This window comes from Poecilia reticulata, chromosome 16 (genome assembly GCF_904066995.2).
Source record: "Poecilia reticulata chromosome 16, P_reticulata-male-v2, whole genome shotgun sequence".
Lineage (NCBI taxonomy): Eukaryota > Metazoa > Chordata > Actinopteri > Cyprinodontiformes > Poeciliidae > Poecilia > Poecilia reticulata.
In genome coordinates, this window is record NC_088845.1 from 20,456,507 (window position 1) to 20,479,820 (window position 23,314).

The 23,314-nt window shown below is 37.6% G+C and overlaps 2 protein-coding genes across 2 annotated transcripts; both read right to left on the minus strand.

Moving 5' to 3' along the window:
* Nucleotides 1-10,778: 10,778 nt before the first annotated feature.
* Nucleotides 10,779-14,838, minus strand: has1 (hyaluronan synthase 1). The gene is made up of 5 exons (XM_008432369.2): nt 14,340-14,838; nt 12,964-13,653; nt 12,614-12,839; nt 12,389-12,521; nt 10,779-12,253 (listed from the first exon to the last, which is right to left on the minus strand). Exons 2-5 carry the CDS (start codon nt 13,645-13,647, stop codon nt 11,578-11,580), a joined length of 1,719 nt encoding a protein of 572 aa, XP_008430591.1. The 5' UTR covers nt 13,648-13,653; nt 14,340-14,838; the 3' UTR covers nt 10,779-11,577.
* A 5,419-nt stretch (nt 14,839-20,257) lies between these two features.
* LOC103478476 (trypsin-3-like) lies at nt 20,258-22,127 on the minus strand. The gene is made up of 5 exons (XM_008432368.2): nt 22,030-22,127; nt 21,508-21,661; nt 20,765-21,027; nt 20,535-20,671; nt 20,258-20,437 (listed from the first exon to the last, which is right to left on the minus strand). Exons 1-5 carry the CDS (start codon nt 22,067-22,069, stop codon nt 20,288-20,290), a joined length of 744 nt encoding a protein of 247 aa, XP_008430590.1. The 5' UTR covers nt 22,070-22,127; the 3' UTR covers nt 20,258-20,287.
* Between the last annotated feature and the right edge of the window lie 1,187 nt (nt 22,128-23,314).

Genomic DNA, 23,314 nt, shown 5'->3' on the forward strand with positions numbered 1-23,314 from the left:
CAGAGCTTAAGACTAAAGTTTTATTTTAAATTTGAGCCGCCTGTATGTGCGGATTGTCCTAAGTCCTAGATAAAAAACGAGCACACTCACACCGGTTCTTGCTGCAGTGAGTATGAACGTCTCCTTGGTGGAAAACACACACGATGTGAGCACAGAGTAGGATCCGCGGGGCCTTATAAAGCTCTCCTGGAGATCCTAAAAATAGTCAGACGTGACTCAAAGCTTTTCATTTAGCAAGCAGAAAGTCGTAGTGTTTCCACTGGACCGTCTGCTTGCCAGGGCAACTGATCCTTGTGACGAAACAGACCGGAAATATAGGAAGTGTGGGTGTGATTTTTCTTCCCCACATGTTATGTTAGTCATGGTGGGTGGATGCTCATTTAGCTTGGATATTTTTTACGTCAGAATATTGAGGATTTTTTTCCTGGGGATTCCGAAGCGCTTCCCTCTTCCACCTTAATGCTGCTTGCCCACCCCTGAGCTTTGGAGTCAAAAAAGCTCCTCTAAAATGTCTCATTGTTGATAAAGCCATAAATCTCTGTTTTCTTTAAGAATATTCTATTGATACAAGCGGTGTTTTTTCCCTAAGCTGCTTGAGAGTTTTGTTTATCTTCAGATTTGCGCATAAGGCTGACGTTAATAAACTCTTAATAATGTTCACCATATTATTAAGTGTGTAAATAATTGGGTTTCTTTATCACCTGAAGTACTTTTTCTCTTTAACTTCACCAGACCCTCTTCTAATACAATACGGTAAAATTAGTTAGCATTTTCTTGCATTTCACAGCCCTGATATGAATAAATAATTAAATATGTAGTGTTTTATCTTTGAGAAAAAATGTTGGTTGTTACCTCTTTCAATAGTCAAATACGTCCAATACTGGGAGGGGCCACCTTTAAAGGATCTGCTGCTCTCCAGATAACACAGCTCAGCTTTCAGGATCTATTGGACTCCCTGATTTCATGGGTCAGGCTTATTCTGGCAAGTGGGCAGAAATATGCAGCAGTTCTTTGCAATAAAATGTGAAATATTCCTAATTAGCAATGCTGTTTTTTCCTGCTTCATTTATTGTGGCGTGTCGCTGTCCCTCAATCCCATATATATACAGTATATATATATGTATATATATATATATTTGATAGTGGGTTTTGTTTAAGCACAAAAGTTTTCCACGCTGCTCCTCAAAGGTGTTAATTTCGCTCATGATTGCAGTTTCCAAAGAATGAACATAAAATGTAGCCCTTTAATAATCCCTTACAGATGCCCTAATGAATCTCTAATTGTAGTGACATTCCACAACTCCACAACTTTTTCCTCTGGGATTCCTTGTAGTGACTTCATGCTATTTGGGAAGAGCTGCGCCCTCTGAATAAAGCTGGTCTGTTTCTTTAAACTATGTCTTTTACATAGTTTCCAGTAAACGAATCCTGCTTTAACAGTATGACTCTTCACTCTGCAGTCGACCCACATAGACCGTGCCTGTAGATTATGCTCCATATGACAGGCTGCAAGCCAAAAATCACAGAGTGATCGAACAGGGTTCAGATTTCTTGATTCATTCACTTCTTACGCACTGAATGAGTGTCCCAAACTTTCTCTCAGCTCCTCTACTCTCAAGTTTCTTTCCCTTGCTCCTTTAGGTACATTTTACTTTTATATAATGCTGGAAAAGTAGAAAACAAATAAAAAGTACAGCAAAAAAATTATGTGGAAAATACTCTTTTGGAAATACTAGACAAATGCCACACCCAGAAAACATTGTTTTACTGTCTTGCTGTAAGAAAGTTAAGTCGCCCGATCTACCAGAAGTGTTTCTTTCTTCTTTTGTGCACACCATCTTATAACAGCATCTGGAAGGGATTATAAAGTCAATGTAGCAGACATGTTTGCGGAAAGTGTTGTCATCCTCAGAAATGATCCAAGAGGTTCTCACAGCTCTCGCAGATTGAAGGAGGAAAGGTCAGGGCAACCAGCTGAACAGCGCTAATGGAATGGGACTGATAAAAGTGTGGGACTCCAGATAACCCCACGTGGTTGTTGAGGTTTTGCATCAGACCAGGCAGCTGACGTAGGGAGCCCCAGACAGACAGGGTGGGAGAGAGCAAGTTAACTTCAAACAGAAGACGGGAAGTGATTCTTTGCTTTGTCATATAATTAGTTTGCTCCAAACTTCTCCTCCCTTTCTGCTTTTCCTTACTCATAATGGGTTTAAACGTACATAAAGTCTGAGAGCGTTGAAATCCAGTTGGACTAAAAGATGGTAAAAAGCACCAAACTCCAACTGCTCTTGTGAAATCTGATGAGTAATGTTATTGCTAAAGTTGAGAAAAAACTACTTCTCATTTGGGAAAAAAAAATAAAAAAATCTAGCTGACCAAAAAGTTTGTTTTTTGGTCAGCTAGACCCTGACTGTGACCTCTGATGGAGGTCAGGAGTCAATTTGACGGTAAGTAAAATCTGTCCTGAAATGACAGGACAGATTTTATGAAGGTTCTCGGTAAAGTCTTCCTCAGTGTCCATGATGCAAGTTTAAACTTTTATCTTTTTTTTTATTCCAGTTTTCAGTTTATTCCAGTTTTTTATTCCAGTTGTTCTAAATCTTTTAAGTGGAGGGAAGCTGAGGCATGTTTCTAATTTTTTACAACCATTTCCTGACGCAGCACCACAACACATACAGTTGCATACACCATTTTTCTTCAATATCTGAAGTTAAATCAGAACAAACTTGTATTGTTTTAGGTTAGTTAGAATTTCCAAAACTATTTAGATTTGCTACACGCCACAATAATGATGAAAAAAATATGAGAGTCGAGATTTATCTAATTATTCCTTCAAAATCAGAAATGTACATAAATGTATTGACTGCATAGCAGGGGTCGGACCTTTTGGGTTTCCTTCCACAAGCGTCTCACCACAGTTTGCTGTAGTGCTGGTCCTTTCTTCCTGACAGATCCGGCATAGCCGAGTCAGGTTTGTAGGCCGCTTCGTTCGCGCTCTCTATTTCAGATCCACCCACAAATTCTCCGTTGATTTTAGAGCTTTGTGATGCTCGTGAAAAGCATTTACTTTGTTCTTAAACCACTTTACAACCACTTTAGCGGTATACTTAAGGCCATTATCCATTAATAAGACCAATTTGCACTTTAACCTCCAGGCTGCTGTCTTTGCTTCACTGTTTCCATATAATGTTCTTTCCTCATGATGTCATCTATTTAATGAACTGCACCAATTCCTCCTGCAGCACCACAACATAACGCTTGTTCATGTTGTTTCTCATCTGAGAGTACTTGGAATGTATTTACAGATTTTACTTGAATTTTTATCATTTGGATTAAGACTGCTGTTATAGTTTGGTATCATGAAAATGACTGATAAAAATACTGAATTTAGACACATGGTGATATGGTTTTATTATTCCAGACACGGTCTTAGTCATCTGGGAATATTTTGGAAGTGTTATCTGAATAGTGATAAATGTTATGCAATGAAAGTACATCCAATAAATAGTGTCAGTGATAAATAATAATAATAATAATTTAACTGGAATTCAGTGTTTAACAGAAGAGACACTTTCCAACTCTATTGAAGTCATGAAGACAATAATTTAGACTTTCTTAGTAGCTGATTTTTATCTTAATATTCACCCTTTAGTCGTCATTTAACAATCTGCTTTGAGTCAAAGAAACTGGGAATGATTTTCAGGAGTTTGCCTCATTTGGGCGATCACCTAATTTTTCACAGAAACCACATCGAGTGTCACACACACAAAGCAAAACCCTGGGGTGTTTCTTTTTTCCTACTTGAAAAATCCTTTGGTGGTTCAAGGCAGTTTTTTGCGTCATTATTTCTTATTTCAAACTACATGTAGAAACATTCCAATTAATACTGTTATTGCCCAGTTACTACTGTCTATAAGTAAATGCAGAAATCTGAATTGTTCATAGTGATCGCTTCCGCATACTGATTCAAAATGTAATGTTGGGAAAGCTTTGTTTCCAATGTTTTGCGGATTATGTAAGTAAGCCGCATCCAGTTCTCTGAAGCCATTTTTTGCTTGACCCGTAACGATGTGGATTAGACTTGTATGAACATTGCCATCTGATCGTTTGCATGTTTGGCCACACTGGGCTCTCCAAAGTAAACCTTTTGTTTTGAACAAATGAAACTTTGCGTCTGAGTCATTCTAGGTTTTTTTGTTTGTTTATGTTTGAAATCCTTTTCTAAGCTGGTGGGCATGGGAGAGATGCAAAGAGGCACAAATGTCTTCTTGGAAAGTTATACTGGGTCTCTGCGGTTTATGGCGCTCATCAAGTTGAGTAAGGCCTGGTCGTAACCACCGATGTGTGTAGCGATACATGCATCCACAGGGGGCTTTTGAGTACACCTTGCTATTACCAAATTGGGCCTGTGTCTGTCTTCCCAACTGTGTAATTTTTTATTTTTTATTTTTTTTGCATTAATAAAGGGTGTCCAAAACTTTTCTCAAAGTTTCTCACTCCAACTCCAAAGCTCTATGTGTCTGTTGTTCCTTAAAATAGCTGTGAACTGTTAAAATTAAAATGTGGTTACAGAAATTTCATGGTGGTCTCAAACTCTGACAGTCGGGGAAAAAGTCAGTCATCCTCTATGAACAGTTGAACAAAAAAACAAACTCATCTAACAGCCCTGACATTAGTATAGCTATGATTACTGTTGTGTTTGTGAAGTCAAAAGAAGAAAAACACAAAGTGCCCTAATCATTTTACAGCAGAAGGTTTTGTTCAGTTTTCCTTTTATAAACTATTCTTCCATTTGTAGCACTTTTTATTAATATCTCAAAGGGAAACTGGTTCGCAGCAGGCATTATAAAAAAAATAAAAAGAGGACACATCTACAAAAGACACCACATGGTAAAGCACGGAAGCCAATTTACTGCTGTACCTGTAATACCGGCAAGTCCCTCCAGGGGGCCAAGCTGTGAGCCACAGAGTCGATGGTAGCAGACAAATCGAAAAGCAAAATCACTGCTGATTTTCACACATCAACAGTAAAGAGGAAGCCATTAAAAACTTTTAAAATGTCCTCTTCAATGCTGCGTCACACAGTTATCGCTCAGGCTGCAGATCCTGCTGCTAACGTCGTTTATTCCACTGTGTGCTTCACTGTTTCTCTTGTGCTGTTATTTTTTATTCATGGGTTTTAGTTTGTGGACATTATTTACATTTTCATCCTACCCAGTTACACGCCCCTTGGTTCGTGAGCATGTTATTTCTATTCTAACAACTGCACAATATCTTTATGTTATAATCTTGTACAGTATATTATTATCACTATTATTGTTGTTCTTGTTTTTTTATAAATTTTTAACACTTTTGGAACACTTTGTGTGAACCTATACAGCTGATGTTGCTGTTACTGCTGACGTTCTTCCACACGGTTCATGGGACCACTACTACCAACAAATAGCCGAAATTCTCAAATAGGCTACTTGAGACTAGTTATAAAAAAATCGTATATCGCTGACAATTTTAATAGTTTAAACACCAAATCTACCTCAATATGCATTAATATACACCGTGGAAACCGTTTTAGCACTACCACTACGATTTTCCTTTCCTGCCGTCATGGGGTTACAGCTGATCCACACCAAGGGAAAGAAATGGCTACTTAGCAAATACCAGCCATAAGTGCGTCAAGTAACATTGTGCCAATATGGCATTTTAGTTTCCCATGATGCAAAGTCTTTCGAATACTTTAAATACACCTAAAAGATCCGTAAACAGGCCAATTCTCCGCAAATTATTAGGAGCCGAAAAGTAAAAAAGAAAAAATCCACGAATACCGAACCGCGAATGGGCGGGGGTCTGCTGCAGTTTGCTTGGAATAAGGATTACTTCATTGCCATTAGTCTAGTGGAAAAAAACACATGTTTTTTTAATGTCTTCTAATAAAGAGGGGGGTGGACGGAAATGTTAAAAACAAGTACAGAATCTCAAGTTTGAAGCATAAAACAGAATCAACCGTAATGTAAATGACTGAAAGATTAGATAACTTAAAAGTTTGATTTTTTTTTTAAAAAGGATTTTCCTTAACAATCTGTGAATGTGTCAATGTTTCCTTTATTCACAGTAAATAACAGTGAAACTGATGTTCCCTACATATGTGATAATAACTTTTTAATCCAGGTCCCATTGTGCATTAGATCAACATGTCATGTGGGAAAGGCCTGGCTGGACACAGTGTAACAACTTGGTATAACTCTATAAAATTACAAGTCTTTACAAGGAAATCAATTAGCTTTTAAGACAAGAAAACAACTCTAGTTGTTTTAAACACAAGACAAAGTGGAAAATAAGAAAAACGTGTTATAAGCTGATTTATGAATGAGTCAAAATGGTGAGGAGGGGAGCTGCAATCTGCTGCTAAAGCGTGGCGTTACTTTTAAGTTTCATATCATTTACTAATCCTTGGAATATTTCTTTACTTCCACAATGGAAATATGTTGTATAACTCTTAATTACTAACATATTTATAGATAAACAACTGGTAGATTTTTAGAGTTCCAAAAAAAACACAACATTGGAATATTAATTAATTTATAAATTATAAATAAATTAATTTATTTTAAAAAAATGATTACTTTGTAAAATGTGAAACAAGACAAACATAAAGGTGATTTGTGAAAAAGTGCCCATGCATAGTCTTACATATCCTTTACAGTATAATCTTTTTTTTACAGAAATAACAATAGATGACTACAGTTTTAAATCTTTTTGCCGTTTTTATTAAATCATCTGTTAACAGCACAAATGTTACACAGGAGTAGGTCTGACATAATTCGTGGCTTGTTGAAACATTTAGGTGAAAATTTAAAATTAAAATGCGTTTTCTTACATAAAAATATGCCATTCTGATGTAATTCATACAAATAAAAACATTTTTCTTTTGTGATATTCTTTTCCACACCCAAATTCAGAGTACATGACAATCTATTATCCTTTATACATATGTATGTTTGCTGTACAATTACTGTATCTACACCCCATGCAGATATGGTCAAGTGCCATTTTAATGAGCGTACAGCAAACATTATCTGTGCGACAGCATGCTGTGTGCAGAAGCTTTTTTCCATCTTTCTCTTGCATATAAATTCTCAGTATGTAATTTATGTTACTTCTCTCTACAGTGAAGTGACAATTGTTTGTTTCCACTAGAAACAGATGTTCATTACTATTCTTTTACTGGTGTTCTTAAGGCTCTAAACACAATCTCCACCCAGCCGTTAAGGAAAATCATTCCATCCATATGTGTCATTTGAAAGTAATTTAAAAAGCTACCAGTCCACCCAACCAAGTCACCTAACCAGGAAGATTCGGTCAGGGAATCCCTGTGTTTTCTCCTTATCTAAACAGAATATTGATTAAAATATACATATATGAATTAATTAATGAAAATATTTAATCTAAATAATCAGAGGGCCAGCAAAATTTTCCTCTTGTGCTTTTTGAGGAGATCTGCTAGTTTGAAGTAATGACTGTTTAAAAAGGGGGAAATCCTTTAAAAACCAAACACCTTAAACAACTCAAGTTTAGGAATTTCATCAGGAAGCAGAAGTACAAATGCAAAGTGTAATATATTGATATTTATTAGGTATTGAAGCTGGTTCTAGTTACAACTGAATAAATAACCACAGTAATCTTATATGATTGGGTTATTGATTTATGTCTGCTGCATGGTCTTCATTAAAAAAAAACAACAACAACCAAAGCTAATATCCACCAGCACATTTAGCTGTCTAATATCTTCTGCTGTGTAAGTCAAATAAGTTTAGCAAGTTTTAGATTTTGAATCTAAATGTGTGAGTTTGTGAAAGATAAACTTACAGCAGTAAGTTGTATTATCTTTTTATTACTTTTGTCAAACCTCCAAGAGTTGAATAAACTAGAATTTTTAGCAAAGGAGTGGGAATTATTTCCCAGTGTGCTTAGCGACACGTTTTTGTATCCTGTGTTGCACCGTGAGTGAGATGGAAGTGTGTTACATTGATATGACTTTTTTGTGTCATTAAAGCAAATGTTTATTTTAAGTTTGCAAAACTTGACTAGTGTCCTGTTCACTCTAAATGTTTTTTTTAATCATAATTCATTGTGATATTTAATTAAATTCTGTATCAGATCAGAAATTTTGTTCATGCAATTTCAAACAAGAATTTAAATTATTATTAACTTGATATTGTGACTAAGAATAGTATGTGTGCTCTTTAGGTGAGGGCTGCTTTTTTGCATATTGTGAAATAATTATTTGGTTTAAATTGCAGCTTTAAGATAAAACTCACAATTCAAGACTACTGAACTTAAAAAATGTTTTTAGGCAACGTATCTCTTGTTGTTAAATCAACTTCATGAACTTTAATTTCTGAGATAAAACCAAAACAATTTTCTTGTTGACTTAAATTGCACTTTCAAGGCAGCAGGTGGATTTTCATTTTCAAGTTAAAACACCTTAATTTGGGCGCAAATATTATTTTATATTCTTTTGCCAGTTGTTTGAGGTAAAAAAAAAACAAAAAAAAACACCAACAACAACAAAAAACATATAAATAAAGTCTCAGTAACACTTGTATTCTCCCTGAGTTGGAAGTTGGAAATTACGTCTTCCCAGTTGGAGATTTTAACTGGGACGCCCCAAGAAGTTGGGACAAACTTCAGCAAAGCCCACATAGGATTTTGAAGGCATACTTCAGTTTGGCCGCTGTTGTAAAACTGTAACGTTAAATAATGCCATGGTGTCAAAAATTTACATCCGCCTAACTTTTGTGCTGGAGCACTGAGAGACAAAAATTAGGTGCACAAGTGCAGCCATTGCAAAAAGTAGACTTCTGGGGTGTGTTCTCGCTGCAAGTCATAAAACTCATAAAATTTTCTACTTGTTGCCCTTACTGTCTAGGCAACCTGCTGTTATGATTCTTCGTCTTTCTTCTATCACTTTTATCTGCTCATATTCACATTGCTGCATGCTTACGTAAACATAATATGAAACCGGTGAGTGGTGACTGTCATATAAACAAAACTGGTTAAGGCTGGCCAACACCTCTTCAAGAGGGTGCAGAATGAAGAGGAGATAAAACCAAACCTTTCGCCTCAGTCTTTGCTTTTTAGAGCAACAATAGTTAAACCAGCATTTATAAAAACATTCACTTAGAATTTTTTTTGGATGATGCAATGGTAAAGAGAAAAGCCAGATCAAGTTACGATGTTTTTCAGTTACTGGCATGAAACTGGAATTAAATGAATGAGTGATCTCAAATTATGTCCTTTAAAAGAGCCTTAAAAAGTAAAATAGTACAACCTTATACTGTTATATAAATATGTATTGTGAAATCATGTATGTAAGTAATGCATGTGTATATTTATGCATTTTTAAATACAAATGTGTGTGTGTACTTTTCTATGTATGCATGTGGACAGAATATATCTGTTATTCCTGTAAGCTGCTAAGTAGATGAACAGAGTGAGCAAGCATAAGATTTGGCTTCAGGCTTTTTTGGGTTTGTTAAGTAGTATCGTTTTTGTTTTCAGTTAATGTTGATAATTTGCCAAACAAAAGTTTGAAACTGAACTGAACATAGTCATATGCATTGAGACGTTTATGCTACATTGCATGATTATGGGCTATAATCATCCTTATGGGTATGATTATAGCCCAATACAATCTGCCATGGTGTTTTTACATCAACAGTCCTTCCTATAATTAATGGTTTCATCTAATAACCTAATGTCTAAAAAACTAGTAGTAAATCTTAGATCTGTAACAAATGTTTGAGAAATGCTCACATTATGCATTAAATTCGTAATTATATTTTCGTTTCACGTTTTGAATTTAGTTCATGAAATTTTTTTGAAAATGTTCCAACACCTTTCAGTGTCATGAGGACCCATTGACTAACATGTGAGCAATGATATCATTGGGAATCTACTGCATGAAGATAAGATACTGACTGGTTAGCATTTTACTAACCAGTAAGATACTGGAAACTGATTTCTGACATCTGACTATTTTTATTTTTTTTTTACCATCATACCATGTTGAATCTTGAGGTGTGAATAGGAATGGTGAGAGTGCAGGTCCCTGTGGGGCTCCTGTGCTGCTGACCACCTGATTAGACACACAACCCTTCGGTCTTACAAGCTGCGTTTAGCTGCTCTTTTATTTAGGCGGTTGTCGAGGACTCCAGACAAAACTTGTGGAGTTTTTGACCCACAAGTTCTGGACACAGTAAATACAACAGAGTTCTGTCAAATGCTCTGAAAAACCAGAGAACTTGATCCTCACTGTGCTGCCTGTTCTGCAGGCAGTGGGTTTGTTGAAGCAGGTGTATGATGGCGTTTTCAGCTCCGACTGCACAGTCATGGCACCTTTAACAGTACGTATTTCATTGTTCATGTTGCTTGCCGAAGTTCAGCTGCAATATTGGTCATGTACCATTAGCATCTGTCATAAATATATAGATCATAAATATGTCTGATCTAGCTATTCTGGTACTTTGAACCAAACTTTGTGACTTCAGTTCATGAAGCTATATTTCTTTCGGTCAGACACATAAAAATAAAAATAAAAATTTTATTATAATTTTTCTTGTCAGCACATTCACTTGCTCATTTCAGAGCAGGTGAGGCTGTGAGTTTCTTCTATAATTGAATACTTGGGAAACTAATCTTAGCATGAAACAGGAGTGAGCTCATTTAAAAAAAAATATTTCTTTGTTTCCAGCTTTTTAGGATAAATATAGCAAATAATGTAAATTTAAAGATTTTATTATAAATATTTTTATTTGGCAGAAATAGAATAACATTTTCACATTTCGAAATATTTACAGCCAAACAAAAAACATAGAGAACAAACATATAGACGTATCAAATGTATCAAATTCCATAAAAGTGCATTTGTACTGTACTTCACACAAGATGAATATACCAACTGTAACAATAAATCAATCAGCTTTGTTTATACTGTTAGATAGATTTGATTACAGTGAGGTGTGTAAGCTTTCCTGCCAAAAAAAGAAAAAAATAATGTATGATGTATGTATGATAAAGTGTCGCGATAACTTCAGGCATTGGTCAAAGATGGCTTTTCTTCTTATTGATGTTTCACAGTGTGTCGTTCTCTACATACAGTGTGCAAGTTTCAAGTAAATATGCAGAACAGCATGAGATGCAGTGCAGCATTCAGTGCAGAGACAACTTCATTCTCATAAGTGTACACAACTATGTACATGGACAGTAGAGGTATCAGTAGAGTTAGTCTTCCTAGAAATAACCAATCACTTTTTCCCAGATTTAAATATCATAAATAAATATCTTATAACAGACAGTCTGCTTTCTCATCACCTAATCAAGAAAAGTTTGAGTATTGCAATAACCCTCAAAACTTCAGCTCACATGCTTTTAAATATGTAAAAACATTTCCATATGAGTGAAATAGTCGACGTTGCCCTTCTAATTGATAAAAACAATACTTAATCCCTTAGTTTGCACTGACAAAATAAATACAATAAATAAAGCGATAGTCATTAAAATTGTACTCAGTCTTTAAAGCTACACGCTAATGTTGTAGCTTTGGGAGCGCCTTCTGCATAACCTTCGGAACCACGCCCAGTAGAGAACCATCATGACCAGCCAGTAACATAAGTAAGCCACACAACCAAAAACAAGAAACCGAGTTTCCATAATCTTGGCTGGACTTGACCAGTCTTCTCGAGTCTCCCTGTAGATTGTGTATCCAAACCCACCTAAGAGAATAGCAGCCCACACTGACAGCGGCAGCAGGGGCATGTAGTTACCAACAATCTTACGCCTGCCAGACGTCCCCCAGCTGCTTTTGTTCATTGTGAGAATGGCAAAATACTTTGCAGGCAGCAAACTGGTCATGTACAACGAGGAGTAGAGCGACATGAAGACCATCACGATGTTTTGGCGAAGGAGGCAGGCGTAGGCTGCTTTCACCAGCCCGATGAGCTGGATGCAGCAGAGAACCCAGAGGATGTCCCACAGCGAGCCCATCCAGAACAACTGGATGATGGTGGCTGTGACAAAGAAAGGGAAAACGCCGGAGACTATGGACTCGTAGGTCATCCAGAGGTGATGCTTGTGCCACCACATCGCGTTGTAGAGCCACTCGCGAAAGTAGGATTTGGTCCAGCGAGTTTGCTGGTTGAGCCAGCGAAGAAACTGGGCGGGTGTTTCTGTGTAGCACTTTGAACGAGCTGTGTATCTAAAAAAATAAACACAACAGATAAAAAACATTATAGAAAGCTTTACATTTAGCATTCGAAAGCATGATGAATAATGAATAGTTTATTTTGTTTGTTTGTTTTTTTCATAATAGACATAACAAAATGGTAAGTACTTTGTGGCGTAGCCCATGCTCAGCATTCGATTGGTGAGATGCCTGTCATCGCCAAATGTGCAATGACTTCCCAGAAACGTCTGGTTGTACCAGGACTCCAGAAACTGCTGGAGGATGTCATTCCTGTACAAACCTGCAGGAAAACATATGTATCTAGTGAGATCTTTCAACAATATTATGTAAAAATGATCCTCCTTTGACATCAGTGACAATTATCTCCCTTACCCAGAGGACCACTGATGCAGGACACACAGTTGAAGAAGGACTGGCAGGACCGCTCAATGTTGAAAGCCATCCAGTACCGGAGGCTGCTCATAAAGCTGATGTATGAATCTTTCAGGTTGAGAATCATCACATCTCCTCCCACAGCACCGTACCTGGGGTTGCTCTCTAATACCTTGCACAGTTCCACAGTAGCTAAAGGGTCCAGCTTGGTGTCAGAATCACACACCTGAGGAGTCAGAATATTAAACATCACTGAAAACTTGTAACGCCACAATTTTTTTATTTTTATTTTTTACAAGATATTGAATAACACTTTTTGAGATTTTTAACAAGTGAAGAAAAGTAAATACCTGAATGTAGTCAACTGCTGATCCCAAAGCCTTAAACGCAGTGTACATCACCTCCCGCTTGCCTCCCCACTTCTGCATGACGCACACACACCTTTTGGTCTGGATCAGATGCTCCAAGTCTTTTTTCTGAGGATCCTCTCCAATGACATAATCAGCGCTGCTTTCTGTTCCCATCTCTTCATCTTGCTGAGGCTTTGTGGGATCCCAGGAGTGGTAGTTGTTCTTCCACACAAAGAAACCCGGATCCTGGTCTGCAAACACTTCTCTAAACATGTCCATCATGTACCTGTCATCATCTGAGTTCCCATCTATCACCATGATGATGCGCAACAGCTCTGAGGGATACTGCAAGCTCTTGACAGAGTTGAGGCACTCTCTAAGATAGATGGGATCCTCCTGGTAAGCAGAAATTGTGAATCCAATTGTTTTAGTGTAGCTGCACGGCTTCGTGCGGGTTTTCATTCGCCGGTGCTCGATAAAGGCGAACAGGCTTTGAACCAGAACGTGGAGCGAGAGCAGGAGTCCGTAAAAGCCGAAGGAAATGATCCCGTACATGGATGTGACCAGCTGGAAGCCTTCCACGTAGGCCCAAACCATGACTCCCAGAACCAGCAGAGCAAAGAGGAACGTGAAAATGGCTCGAAGGATTGTCCAAAGCTTCTTTAATGAATGTTTCAGCTTCATTTTGCTCTGCAGACCAAAAGACACGACAGGTTGGTTAACTCATTTAAAAGAGACTTAAAAAAACTTTTCAAATGATTCCAGTTAAGAAACCTGGCAAAGGTCTCTGATAAAGTTTGACAAGCTTACAGCTTTAAGGCAGAATGGATGATAAATACTATTAATACATGAGCCAAAAGAGATAAATCACATAAATGACTGGACACTCACACTTTATAAGCACTATAATTTAAGATAACAGCAGATTTTCTGAAAGCACATTGCAACTCAGAAACAATATTTTAATATTTTTTTACCTGTGTGCCCATGATTTTTTTCTTTACATTTTATAATACTAATAATGTCAAAGAGCTTTGCAGAACCTATAAAATAAAAATAAAAATCACTATAATAGTGAAAAATCTAGAATCTGTTTAAATCAGTTACGGAAATTGTGAGATCTAATATTTCACAATATCTAAGATTTTATCATAATAAATATTTTTACTGCTGTATTACAACAAAATTTTATTTTATTGTAATATTTAATTTTTTATTTTTCTTGGATTAAAGTTAGAATATTAAATAAAATCTTAATAAATTAATAGAAACTCCAGTTTTCACGATTTTCCCCTTCTTATATCAGGTAAGTAACTAAAATATAAAATTAAAACATTACTTTCTTCTTTTCTTTTTCTCCCCCTTTTGTACCTTACCTGATTATGTGCGGCTCTCTTGGCTTCAGAATTTCAGTTCGCACACCCCTTGTTGTTCTCAGTCTGAATGCTTTTGGTCTGGAGTTTGCTGCCTTTATAAGTTTTTATGTTTGGGATGGGGCTACGTGCTGGTTTTTATGCCTTGTGAATGGTTAATTAAGCGCGCCGCGGCTGACTCAGTCCTGCGTCAAGAAGGAAGGGGCGCGCGGGGCAAACATTTCTTTGTTTTTGTCTTAACCATGGAGATCTCTTATACACTGAAAAAAATGATGGATTACGCCTCAAACAGCTGCAAACAGCTCACTTCTTGCGAAGTATCTATCTATCTATCTATCTATCTATCTATCTATCTATCTATCTATCTATCTATCTATCTATCTATCTATCTATCTATCTATCTATCTATCTATCTATCTATCTATCTATCTATCTATCTATCTATCTATCTATCTATCTATCTATCTATCTATCATCTATCTATCCAGTGATCCTTATTTTTATAAGAAACAAGTACGAAGTAGATAAACACGCATATTTAATCATATTATCTTAGTTTTAATGTTTTTTTTTATTATTCTGTTATTATTACAAATAATTGAAGTTTTTTTTTTGTCGGTACTTGCTTTGCTCCCAAATCTGACACAGTACTTGCATCGTCTAGTTATGACGTCACGGCGTCCCCAAAAGAGACATTATGACGGGCGAGACTTCAACACGGTTGTTCAGTAGTTAGATGTTTCCCCCTGGTGGTTATCATCTTAAATTGCAGGGGAAAAAAAGAAGAAGCCTCGAGGTAGTAAAAAGAAAAAAACTGTTTTTAATCTTATTTTCATAATGTAATATGATATGAATACAAGTGTGGGTGTGTTAAAGTGAAAATATATTTATATATTTATAAAAAATAAACTGTTCCATATGTTTTTTTTTCTGTTTTTTTTTTTGCTGTTGTTTTTTTAGTCAGGCTCTCAATGTCCTGACCTACCCATGATCACATCCCTGGGGAGGTTCTTTACAAATCTGTTGACCACTCATGAGTATCCACACCCTTAGCCACTGGAAGCTGGCTTGAAGCATAAACACGCTTCATGTCGGACACAAATAGAAGTTACAGAGAAACTGATGTCATATAGGGAGATTATATGCACAGAAACTGTAACTTGATGTGTTGGGTATCCCCAGGTGTTATTTTTTCGGCAATAACCATTTGAATCTCTTATTCTGTCAGCGTCCAGGTTTGCTAGCATGTTGAAACTCCTGTGTTTTCCTAGTAGCGTAAAGCTGCATCTGCATGCAGTTGTCTGGCATGGTACTTGATTCATAGAGGCTCTCGAAAGTGTACACTCCTTTTTTAAAAACAGGTGTTCATGACCTAAATGATGATGGACCTGATGTTTTATTTTTATTTCTTTTTTACTTTTTCACATTTTAATGCGACATTTGTCCTTTAATTAATTTGAAAAGCAACGGTTTTGGTGAAGCAAGAGAGTCCACTGGATACAAACTCACAGACATTGTTGAATCTTGTTATTTTTTTGTTTTGTTCATTAAAATCCAGTTCATGTGAGTTTTATTTACTGAGAAACCTTTGAAATACCATTGAAATGCAGTTGATGCTCAACCAGCAAGTGAATTTATCTGAATCTATGCCATTTTTGTATTATCTTTTTAAAAGGAACAGGTTAAATTGTTTTGCTGTTCTGTCATATAACTGAATCATCATTACATTGCTTGGAGTTTTTACTTGACCGACGTCTACGTGTCTCGGCTTCTGAAGAAGTTATATCTTTTCTTGCAAAATTCCAAATAAACCAATAAGCAAATGCGTTGTGCTACAATCAGCCTCCTGTTACGGTTAATGTCCCTTAAAGAAAACTAAGATATTTTTGCATACAGGTCTTCATAGACCTTCACAGGTTGGCAGTCTTTAACTGGAGGTCAGGCAAGGGCCTGGTGACTCACTCATAAACTCTGTGCTACGCCCAAGAAACCAAATTCACTTAAATCATTTCTGAGGTTTACTAAAATAGTTAGACCATCTGAGAGAATAAGTTTCTTAACTGCAGCTGGTCTTCTTTGCCATGCATGATGTCACCAACAATCATTTTATAACCTTACTTATGTTGATACACTTAAAGGAAGATCAGTCGAACATTACCGTTTGCTCTATTGCCAGTAAGGTCATGCCAGAGTGGTGTGCATCCTATGCAGTTTTTTCCCCCCACAAAGAGCCATGTTGCAGCACACTTTGCCGTGATTTACAGCCGGCTGGCTCTAAGTGACAGTTTTATTCCTCGACTATGGAGGCCATCTTTAAGCAGTACACTTCTCTGCCCATTCATTGTCAAGTTCATCTGAGTCTGAGCTTGTTGCTGCAAATGTTCTGACCACATGTAAGGCAGCTTGATCTGTTATGCCCAATATTACGCTCCCAACCACTCGCATTTAGATTTACAGCTTTACATGCTCACGGCGATGAGTTATGCGCATGCGGCTTTTGAAACGCTTATAATCAGTATGACACAGTTTTCTTTGAGAATTGTTTGGTGATACCTTGTCAGTTTGACAAAGTGGAGGGATGTGAAGAGCATTTTGCATTTTTAGTAAAGATAATTGTTGCTTAAATGATAACATGAATTGACAAACCTGTTCTTTAGCTGTCAGTAAATGAAAAAAAAACAAACAACAACAACAAAAACCCCACCACATAAAGTCCAGATCCAGCAATTACTCACCTCAGCAGAAAATTTGGGGACTTTCTGTCCATGGATTACAAGTTTCCAGTAAAGTTCTCCAGATGCATTTTAATGACCTAATTATTTGACTCAAGTGTGTTGAAGCATTGACATATCTAGATGAATGACTGGAATTGCAGCTCCCTGCTCTGAGGAAAACACTTGTATCTTGTTAATGCCGACTATGTAAGCGCTGCTAATATCTCTACCTGAGAGTGGAAACCATCTGGAAAGGCAAATGTTCATCACTGATAGGGTTGGACTTTTCACTTGGCTTTCCCAAACCAAGGATTTGACATGAAATGTCATTTCCGGGCTCAAACAGGTTTTCCTTCTAATGTCGTCATGACCAGTTTCCTTATAGCTGATGAAGAAGAGTACCCCACAGCATGATGCTGCCTCCTCCATGTTTTCCACAGGCTTGGCGTGGAAAACATGGCATCCCCGTGCAGTGTTAGTTTATTTTATGCACAGCATTTGCATGAAATCACCAGAACACCTTCTATTGCATGCATATTGTGCCTCCTACATGGCTGGTGTGAACTGCACTTCTTTTGTTTTTTTCTACAATGATTTTTGTCTTGCCACTATATAATAAAAGCCATATTTGCGAAGTGCAAAACTAATGACAGTCTAAAATAAGACTCTGCCTTCTGAAAAGATTTTGTAAATTTTAATCTAAAGAACACAAAAGGTTTGCTTATAGAAAAAATATATTTTATTCAACATTAGTTCTACAACATTTTTACAGTTGTTTTACTACAGCCCACTTCTTTTCCATCTTCAACGTGTCATTGTATGTCAGACAGATGTCTTCCTGTTCCTGGAAGATGCTTGTATTCTTGCCAGATTTCCTGTGCATGTGTTGTGATAAACATTTTCAACATGAGACGTGCTTAGCCAGAAATGAGGAACACGTTTGCTCCAGGTGCAGTTACTGCGGCAACACGTTTACAGAAAATGCAAAACTGCTGAATAATGCTGTTACAGAAACCGAGAACGTGGAGTCCACTGTTTCTGTGCTTGGCGCTGTGGTTTGGGGTTGTGTGCTATTTATTCATTCCTTGCAGACAGTTTTCCACCAGAGGGAGCCATGGAGTGGCAGTTTTCCATTGGAAGATGGATGGCAGGTGTAATTGGGTGCACCTGCACACCATGGAGACTCATTAGCTGGAGGATAAGAGGAGTCATTTGCCATTCTTCAGGTGTGAGTGTTCATCTATAGTGGTAACTCTGAGCCCTCTGCGCTTCCTAGTAGTTTTATGAGTTTATTTACTCTCAGTAAGATCTTCCTCACTTGTTCTGCATGTGGGCCAAGCATACCTAAACCCATTAAATTTTTTAAAATCAAATTTGGACCACAGGTGTGTGCCTGGCACTGTCTATGAGTGATATTAAGACAAACATCTGTTATGGCCAGTTAGTCTGGTGGTTCGTCCTCTGGCACTGACCTCTGGATGTACCCGAGATACTCGAGTCTCTTTGCTATACCAGACAACTGTGACACACCACAAAAATACATTTTCAGAAAAGCTTGCTTGTTCCACAGGTGTATAAACTTTAAAAACAATAGGTTAAAAAGCCAAATATGCATCCAAATATTAACCAAGTGATCCACTTGGTTAATCCAATTGGACTCTTTTTCGGTTCTGTTTGTCTCTCTTCAATCACTTCCTGGCTTTCCTCTCAGCCAGCGGTGAGAGCTTGACTCAAACTGTCTTGTTTTTGCTATGTTAGGAAAAATAAGCTACTTTCAAAAAACAAAGCGAAACTAAACACCCTTGTTTGCATTTTTACAAAGACAGTGTTCCTAGACAATTAGGATTTCACTGGAAAAAAAACAGTGAGATGAAACTTTCAGAATGAGCTGATCAGTTCTTTAAAAGACAGGAATGCATTCAATTCAAAAGCTTGATTTCTTAACTAGCAGAAAAAGATTACTCTTACATGTGTTGACATAAATCTAATTATATTCAGAGCAGCTCAGGATTCATACACATGGCATTTGGACATGGTTAGCTGTAATCAGCTGCAAAATAAAATGGTATTTCAGCTCAGTCTATTGTCATGATTGGTCAACATGTGAAAGACTTAAATGTGTGCATGTATGCATGTGTATGTAAAAAGTAAAATTTTGGAGGTTGCATATTGTTTTACAACACCAAAGGCTGAATTTATTCTGCAGTGACAATTGGGGTTACACTGCATGATGGAGTAGTAGTAGTAAAAATCATATTAAAAATTAATAAAATTACGAGAATAATGACCTGGCATATTGGAAGATTCAGAAGCTCTCGGCAGCTGACTTGGCCCTTGTCAAGCTGCTTGTCAAGCTGTGGGATCTGTGCCGCAAGCTGGATGCGATTCAAGCGGAGGTTTGCAGACCGTGGAGCTCTCTGGCAAGGTAGAACTGACTTTGGAGAAGTTGCTAGTCTGGTCTGGTGGGAATAGCTACAATAATAATTTGGATGATTGGAATTGCCACAGAAATGCGCCGGTGAGACCTCAGAGCAGAACAGAAAAATTACTGCCGTCTGTCCGAACTACAAAGCAATGGTCGCTATCTGAAGTGGCTTCCCTGTGTTGGCTTAGGCTGGCTGTCTTTCTCAACTGTCCTGGATTATATGTAAACAAGATGCTCTTACCCACCATGCTTCCCCAGAGACATATGTGGTTCTGTGGCAGGCGCTACAAGGCCACACTAATAAACTTTTCCATCATATTAAAGACTGCTGGCTGGCAGAGCCGTGTGGCAGAGTCCATGGTCTTACTCACACTGCATGGATATACACAGCCATTTTCCATGACTATGAACGCATCCTCCCTGGACTCACCGCCTTTGCTGGCCCCCCACCTGTATGTTGTGTTTATGTTGCTTTATATATGCAGAGGTTTCTTTGCAACCCCTCACTGCACCCACTTGGACGCCTCCCACCACGGCTGCAGCTTCAGGCACCTGTCTTCCTTGTTTTTGTTTGTTTTCTGTCTTTCTTTGAATAAGAATCGGGTTTAATTCACACTTGACCTGATGGGGATTCCTCAACAGCTGCTCCTTCTTTCAAAGTCACATTGAGAGTAGTCAGCATTTTAAAACAAATTTTAACGTCATGTGAATTATTCCCTTTACTTATATGAAAAAAAAAATCCACCCTCATTACAGTAAAAACAACGCTTTACACAAATATGCCAAATTGTTTGACTTTATAGCTTTACACCTCAGCCAGAAGCCATTGTTGTCTTGATCCAGGAAACATAATTGCAAACTTTTGTGTACACTCCAGGCTTGTTCCTCTGAGCACAGCCATGGCCCCAGGACACAAGTCCCTGGAGCTGTCCCTCACACACCATAGGACCCCCGGAGTCACCCTGAAGTGTAAAAGAGATTACAGGAAGTCATATTTTGCAGAAAGATAAAGAAAAAACAACAAAAAAAACATCTGTTGATCTGCAACAGTGATGCTACCTGACAGGAATCCTTCCCTCCCTCCAGGTATCCAGCACATATCATGTTTTCAGTTATCTGAAAGGGATATGCATTGAAGCAGGTGTCATCACTCAGCAGAGGAACTTCCAGGCACTGCAGCTTGTCTGGGTACCTTGCTGTAAACACACCGAAGTCAGCTACTTCTCCATCTCATTTTGTTATCTCTTCTCATTTGTTGGAAATTACAGAGCAGGCAAAGTTTAACTCACAGCCCTCGTCACTGGGGCGAATGTTCCCCCATCCAGATATCTGGCACATCATTCCAGCACTGCCGCAGTCCGATGGAAGCACTGCAGGATGCACATAGCTATTCAGAGTAGCAGGCTGACTCAGCTTGATCAGCATGATGTCACTGTCCTGCGTGCGGGGATTGTAATCAGGGTGGCGAATGAACGCGGCAGACATGATGTGCTGTTCAGTATGGTCGGGTTCCCAGATGTCATGCTCTCCCAGTCGAACCTCTAAATCTGAGCTGAAAAAGAAACATTTCAGCAAGCCAGTTTGGTTTTCCCATCAGTGATGCACGCGATTAAAATCACAAGGAAACTGCTTAGGTTTTCGATTATATTTCCAATTTGAACATTTTGTGGAGCACTTGACATTTCTCATTGAGAAATGTACACAAAACTGACTGAGTTTGGGCTATTTTACAGAAGAAAATGGGCAAAAGATCCCAGAAGACTGCATTCAGACATGATTCTACAAAACATTGATTTAAGAGCACAGTTTTCAGATATTGATTTGAAAAACAAAAAAAGTAAAATCCTGAGTTTGTTTCCCCTTCAATCACAATTACGAGTTTGGTTTTGGTCGGTCATATAAAACACAAAACAAATACGCAAAATTTGTTAATTGCAATGTGAAAAATGATGAAAAACTTCAAGTTGTGTGAACAATTTTGAGCAGCACTGTGCATGAAATCAAATGAAAGATGTCCATTATCACGTTGTACCTTGGTTTGCAGTGTGCAGCCGAGAGCACCCACTGATCAGACAGCAGAACGCCGCCGCAGTGGTTGTACCCAGTGAAGAGCGACACTTGATAGGGCACAGAGTTTCTCAGGCATTCATATCCTCCAACAATCTTTTCATCATCTTCCAGGCCAGCTGCACGTTACAAATAGGAAATGGTAAATTGCCTCCAGGAGCTTTATCGAGTCAAAGGACTCCAAAGAGTTTTGCAGTAAATACACACATTGTAGCCTCAGCCACCCAAGGACAGTCAGACAGACAGAAACAAGGCTACTATTTAGAAAAATCTTGTATCAAAGACTCAGACAGAGCTCAGGGGTTCGAACTCAACATCCGAAGGTTTCAGGATAAATCTCTTCTTTCTGAGCCACTGCACTACCCAGAATTAAATTACATTTTCCTTTTCAAATTTCATGATATGGAAAATGTATTTGCTGGTGTCAATTATAATTACAAGTTCTATTGCCTCCCATTTGTCCCATATAAATGAATATAAAATATACCTGCAATGCCTAAGAAGATCAGGGAAAGAAAAAGCTCCATGCTTCTTTCTGGTTTGTAACTAATGTGTCCTTGCTCTCTTTAAGTTAGGTATTTCAGTCCTCTTATCTTCTCTTTTTAAGCTCTTTTATCACCTCAAACATAAGCCATATGTTACATTTCCCTAGGCCTGGTGAATCTAAAGTACACCTAAGGAATACAAGCCAAAATAAAGTTTTAAAAAATGTACATGTGTAGGAAAAATTGCTCAGGAAATGTATGAACCTTGTCTAATTTTCTAAATTTTGTGTTTTAAGTCAAAACTTTTGCCTTAATGTCCTTATTATATTTAATGTGATGTGCTTGTAATGTAAGGAAAGTGACATCCATAGTTGTGCTTGTAGCTGAAATGTTCTGAAGCACATAGGTCTAAATGTCCCATTTTTAACAATGTTCACAGTTTTTATTTCCAGCCTGCACATGTAAGACAAAGTTTAGCTTTCTGGGAAAACTGGAAGCTACAAATTGTATGCTTAGTTGTATTGAACAAATTATATGAATAAACGGGTTTAAGTTTTAACCTCCTTAAAAATGCTTTCTCTTCCCTACTTCAGAAAAACATCCAAGAACTCATTTTTAGAGCGTTTTCTGGTCTATTTGGCATTTCTGGGACTTCAGGCATCAGGTTTGCTCACATTAAAATCTCAAGAAGTTTACCTTATTTTGTGAGGTTTCTGTTTCACTGTGGCCTCACAGAGAAATGTTTTGAGTGAACTGACAAAAGCAACAGTTTACCCAGAGCTTGGATGCAATTCTACATTTAAACAATTTTTATTTTTATTAAAATCTCCCTTCATTGTAAGTACAGATGTATTTTTCAAAGCCATACTTTGGAACTTATATTAAAAAAGAATCATGTGTCCTTACACACCACCTACTTGCCAGATAAATGGACATGCGTGTGCTACAGTACCTGCAGTTTTTAGGAAGAAATTACCTTTTTGGTGGGTGTGTGTTTCTGAATTTAAAAGCCCCATATTTTTGTAATTTTGCCTGACAAGACTTTTTAATTGGTTGGAAATTGGCAAGTGTTTATATGTAATAATGTGCAAAGGACAGTAATAATAAATAATACACTATTATTGGAAAGCCTTTTATTAAATGACAGGTTCAAAATGTCTCTTTTGCAGAGAAACTGCAGAGAAACCCTCCGGTGTGGGTTTTAACCTATTTTCCAACACAAACGCTTAGATTGTCAAGGTTTTAGATGTCATCTATTCCCTTTGATCGTCCAGTGTTTTCATACTG

What these genes read in the sequence shown, in the direction of transcription:
- has1 (XM_008432369.2), bottom strand. Translation starts at nt 13,647, where the DNA reads ATGAAGCTGAAACATTCATTAAAGAAGCTTTGGACAATCCTTCGAGCC. An exon ending in CTGCATCAGTGGTCCTCTGG is followed by an intron (nt 12,522 to 12,613) that starts GTAAGGGAGATA and finishes GTTTTCCTGCAG; the next exon opens with GTTTGTACAGGAATGACATC. An exon ending in AGCATGGGCTACGCCACAAA is followed by an intron (nt 12,254 to 12,388) that starts GTACTTACCATT and finishes TTATTTTTTTAG; the next exon opens with ATACACAGCTCGTTCAAAGT.
- LOC103478476 (XM_008432368.2), bottom strand. Translation starts at nt 22,069, where the DNA reads ATGGAGCTTTTTCTTTCCCTGATCTTCTTAGGCATTGCAG. An exon ending in GATCTTCTTAGGCATTGCAG is followed by an intron (nt 21,662 to 22,029) that starts GTATATTTTATA and finishes TGTAACGTGCAG; the next exon opens with CTGGCCTGGAAGATGATGAA. An exon ending in GAGGGAAGGATTCCTGTCAG is followed by an intron (nt 20,438 to 20,534) that starts GTAGCATCACTG and finishes TTTACACTTCAG; the next exon opens with GGTGACTCCGGGGGTCCTAT.